The following is a 4,021-nucleotide window of genomic DNA, read 5'->3' on the forward strand; positions in this document are numbered from 1 at the left end:
TCCAAGCTGACTGATTCAGCCTGGCTTCTCTAGTCTCTTCACTAAATTGCTCAGCTTGGCCTCATACTCACTTTGGCAATCACTTCTAATCTTCTGGCTCTTTCTCATTCTCTGGCTTGTTCTGTGTCTATCTTGTTCTTTTTACTACCTATCCCTATAGGTCTCTGTCTCTCTGTCTCTCTGTCTCTGTCTCTGTCTCTGTCTCTCTCTCTCTCTCCTCACCACACCACCTCTTTCTTTCTCTGCTCTGCTCTTAAGTTGCCTTCCTTTCCTGTCTGTTCTCTTGTGAGTTGTACGTATCCGATCTCTGACTTATTCTGTCAAATCTTTCTCTCATTCCTCACGTTGTCTGCCCCTCAATTAGATGCCACTTCCAACATAGGGGCTTCCTTCTGCAAACTAATCTCATCATCATTGTTGGGGATTAAAGATGTGCTTTAAGGGCTGGTCTATATTCCAGCCAGATCATACTGAAATCCAACTTAATCACACAGACCTAGAAGGTCTTTGGATGTGATCCCTTGCCAGAGCAGCCATGTTGCTGGATTAAAATTCCTCTTCAGTGTTCTGCTGGCATGCTTTCTACCTTTTGAGGAATAAATTTTTGTCATTGAGATGTGACTCAGGTGACTCTTCTTGTTTCTCATTCTCTGCCTTCTGATGCATTCCTTTAATGTTTGCCTTTAACCTATCATAGAGCTTTTAAAATAATCACTTCACTCCTCCCCTGAAACGTTTCTCTGTGTAGCCCTGGCTGTCCTGGAAGTTGATCTGTGGACCAGGCTAGCCTTGAACTCACAGAGATCTGCTTGCCTTTGCCTCCTGAGTGTTAACATTAAAGGCATGCATAAGTGCCTGGCTTTAAAATGTCTGCTTTTAAAAATGTTTTCAGGAGTTTGTCTTTATTTTCTGAGTTCCTTTTTATATTATCTGCTTCTTGTTTTGGGAATATATTTATTTTCCACTCTTCCGAATCCAGCACACCCCTCCCCTACCCCCAGCCTCAGTTCTATCCCAATAGGCCTATTTTCTGTCTTTTAGAATATTTGTCAAAATCACACCCTCTGATGGACTCTCTGATGACTTTGTTTCTCTTATCATGATGTGTTGGTAAAGAGATGAGATAAATATCTGTGTATACTCAGGTTGCCATCTTTGAGCAGTCTGTTTTATTGAAAAGTGGGTAAAAAAAAAAAATTCCCTGGGGAATCTGGTCTTGTCAGTAGTGTAAGTTCCCTGCCTGGAAGATTCAGAAATGATGCTCTGCTTCTGAGACCAAGGTTATGATAACCCAGAAGGGCTCAAAGTTTCTACTGAGTAATCCGGTAACAGGAAGCTTAGATACCAAGAGGGAGATAAACTCTCCAAGCTTTTAGGCAACCCTGACACTTATTAACAACTGGATAAGACTGACCTACAAAAAGTTCACTTAAAGTTGGTTAAAACAAAAGATTGTGTTCGTTCTACAATGGGGTTCCCGTGCACACCTTACTCTTTGATTTCCTCCAAACTGTTGGACCTGAGAGACTGCAGAAAGCTGCGGCAGCCAGCCACTCCTAATCCTACTCACTCACAAAGAATGTCCCCTTTGAGCCACTGTGATACATGCTGGTTACTCCCACAGCGTCTTCTGGATTGGCTGGGACTGCAAATAAAACACTGTTTGCCTATAATCAAGTTGATAAGCTACAATATAAACGAAGACAGGCACCTGTTCACTGTGGCACTTTACTCTCTTTTCCTAAACGTTTACATGAATGACCTGGAAAGGACGCATTGTTTCGGGCTAAAAGAAACGATCTTTAAGGAAGAAAAAGCCTAAAATGGGTCTGCTGAATTCTAAAAACCTCCAAAGCAAGCAAGCCCACATTCTTCTCCTGGGACTTGACTCAGCTGGGAAATCTACTCTGCTTTACCGGTTAAAGTTTGCTGAGACTCTCGCAACCATCCCAACCATCGGCTTCAACGTGGAAATGGTCCAGCTGCAGAGCAGTCTCACACTCACCGTGTGGGATGTTGGAGGACAGGAGAAGATGCGAACCGTCTGGGACTGCTACTGTGAGAACGCGCATGGGCTGATGTACGTGGTGGACTGTTCCGAAGGCAAAAAGCGACTGGAGGACTCTCGCAAAGAGTTCAAGCACATTTTGAAGAACGAGCACATCAAAAACACGCCGGTCGTCATACTGGCCAACAAACAGGACTTGCCGGGAGCTCTGAGCGCCGAAGACATCACCAGGATGTTCAAGGTGAAGAAGCTGTGCAGCAACCGGAACTGGTATGTGCAACCCTGCTGTGCGGTCACTGGAGAAGGGCTGGATGATGGGTTCAGGAAATTAACCGAGTTTCTGAAAAGCCACCGAAGGACAAGAGAGACCTTAGCAATCTTCAAGCAGAAATGAGACGATGATGAAGTGGAAATGGGAAATCTGTTTTATTTCCCATGTAAAGTGGGGGAACAAAAAGAAAAGTAAGTTGCTGAATCAGCAAACTTTTCGGGGGTGGTTTCCCACCCTGCTCAGCTAAAGAAGGAACTTTCTAAGCAAACTATGGGGTAATGGTCATTGAAACGGAAGAATTTATATTTTGTAAAGGTTAACGTGTTGGATGATTTGAAAGTCCTATTTAGAGTCGGATAAATGTTAATTAATTTTGTATGACCACTAAAGTTTAAATAGCTGTCTGTTTATATAGTCAGGATTTTTTCCACATAGTTCCCAGATGTTACAGGCATTGAATTTCTACCCTGTCCTTAGGTAGTAATTGAATAGTGAGAAAATAACAAAAAGAAGCTTAAATTGTGGATGTTAACGTTTTGAAAATCTTTGTTTTGTAAACAGACACGCAAATGCTGTCAGCTTTTTGACATCTATTGTTTGTAACTTCCTTTATCTTTTTAAAAAATATATTTTTTTAGTGAATTCTTTGAGCATTTCATACAATGTGTATTGAAACACACACACACACACACATACACACACACACACCCCTTAAACAAAGACCTTCAGATCAGTGGCCTAGAGGAAGCATTGTCCTGCAGGGTGACCTCTGAGTTTAGTGTTCCGCTTTCGGCTGCAGCCCCAGGACCAGCTTCAGCGGAACTCCGCTCAGCAGCCCCATTACCCAGGAACACAGGTACGCTTGGTACCGACCAAGCAGGAAGCCAGGCCAGACTTTGTTCTCAGAGACCTTGCGGTTCACTGGGTGAAGTGACACGAAGCTGGCACCCAGAGCACAGCCGCACATGCGGCACGTAATCTCGTGAGAGACACCCAGGGAAACAGGAAACACTTCTTAGGAGAGATGGAATTGAAGGGAGCAGACCCCACACAGGTGTACGCTAGTCAAGAAAATTTCCCCTGGTTAGATGAACCTCCAAAGCCATCATGACCAAGAGACGGGGTAGAGGGGCGGGAGAGCAGCAAAGGAGTTGAGGATGGAGCTGGAATGTCCAGGAGAGGAGCAGAGCTGCAGAGATGCCCTGTAACTAACACTTCCCTCTTCTTCCCTCCTGCCAGCCTCCCGCGGTGTAGAATAAAGCCACTGAGCTCCACAGCAGCCCCAAGGTAGCTCTGAACCTGAAGGTGACAGGGGAAAATAAAGGTGTAATGAGTTTAGTGTGGGGCTGGAGAAGACGGCTCCACTGTGAAGAGCCCTTGCTGCCTTTCCAGCACACGTGTGATGGGTTCCTGACTAGGCTTGTGTGCCTCACAATTAATTGCATGTCATTCCAGTTCCAGAAGATCTGACACCCTTTTCTAGGCATCAGCACGTACCTGGTACACACTTGCGTATATGTAAAAAATGAAACAGGTCAAGGGTGAAGGCCCCCAGATTGCTTTTACCTTTTTCTTTCTCCTTGTAGCTATGATTGGCTCAGCAAAGACCCTTCTGTGCTTCATAGTGTGACCCGTGTAAAGAAGACACGTAATGGTGGTGACTTTTGGGTTGAAACTGTGTAGAGTAGTCTTTGGGATAAACAGATTCCCAGATCTTCTCACTTAGAGGCTACAACTGCTCG

General features: G+C 44.6%; 1 protein-coding gene across 1 annotated transcript; it reads left to right on the plus strand.

Moving 5' to 3' along the window:
* Positions 1-1,726: 1,726 nt before the first annotated feature.
* On the plus strand, positions 1,727-2,915 carry Arl14 (ADP ribosylation factor like GTPase 14). Its single transcript, XM_021159178.1, has one exon. The coding sequence runs from the start codon at positions 1,824-1,826 to the stop codon at positions 2,400-2,402; it is 579 nt and encodes a 192-aa protein (XP_021014837.1). The 5' UTR covers positions 1,727-1,823; the 3' UTR covers positions 2,403-2,915.
* The last annotated feature ends 1,106 nt before the right edge of the window (positions 2,916-4,021 follow it).

This window comes from Mus caroli, chromosome 3 (genome assembly GCF_900094665.2).
Source record: "Mus caroli chromosome 3, CAROLI_EIJ_v1.1, whole genome shotgun sequence".
NCBI classification, from domain to species: Eukaryota; Metazoa; Chordata; class Mammalia; order Rodentia; family Muridae; genus Mus; species Mus caroli.

Coding starts and splice junctions, on each gene's coding strand:
- Arl14 (XM_021159178.1), top strand. CDS start 1,824: ATGGGTCTGCTGAATTCTAAAAACCTCCAAAGCAAGCAAGCCCACATT.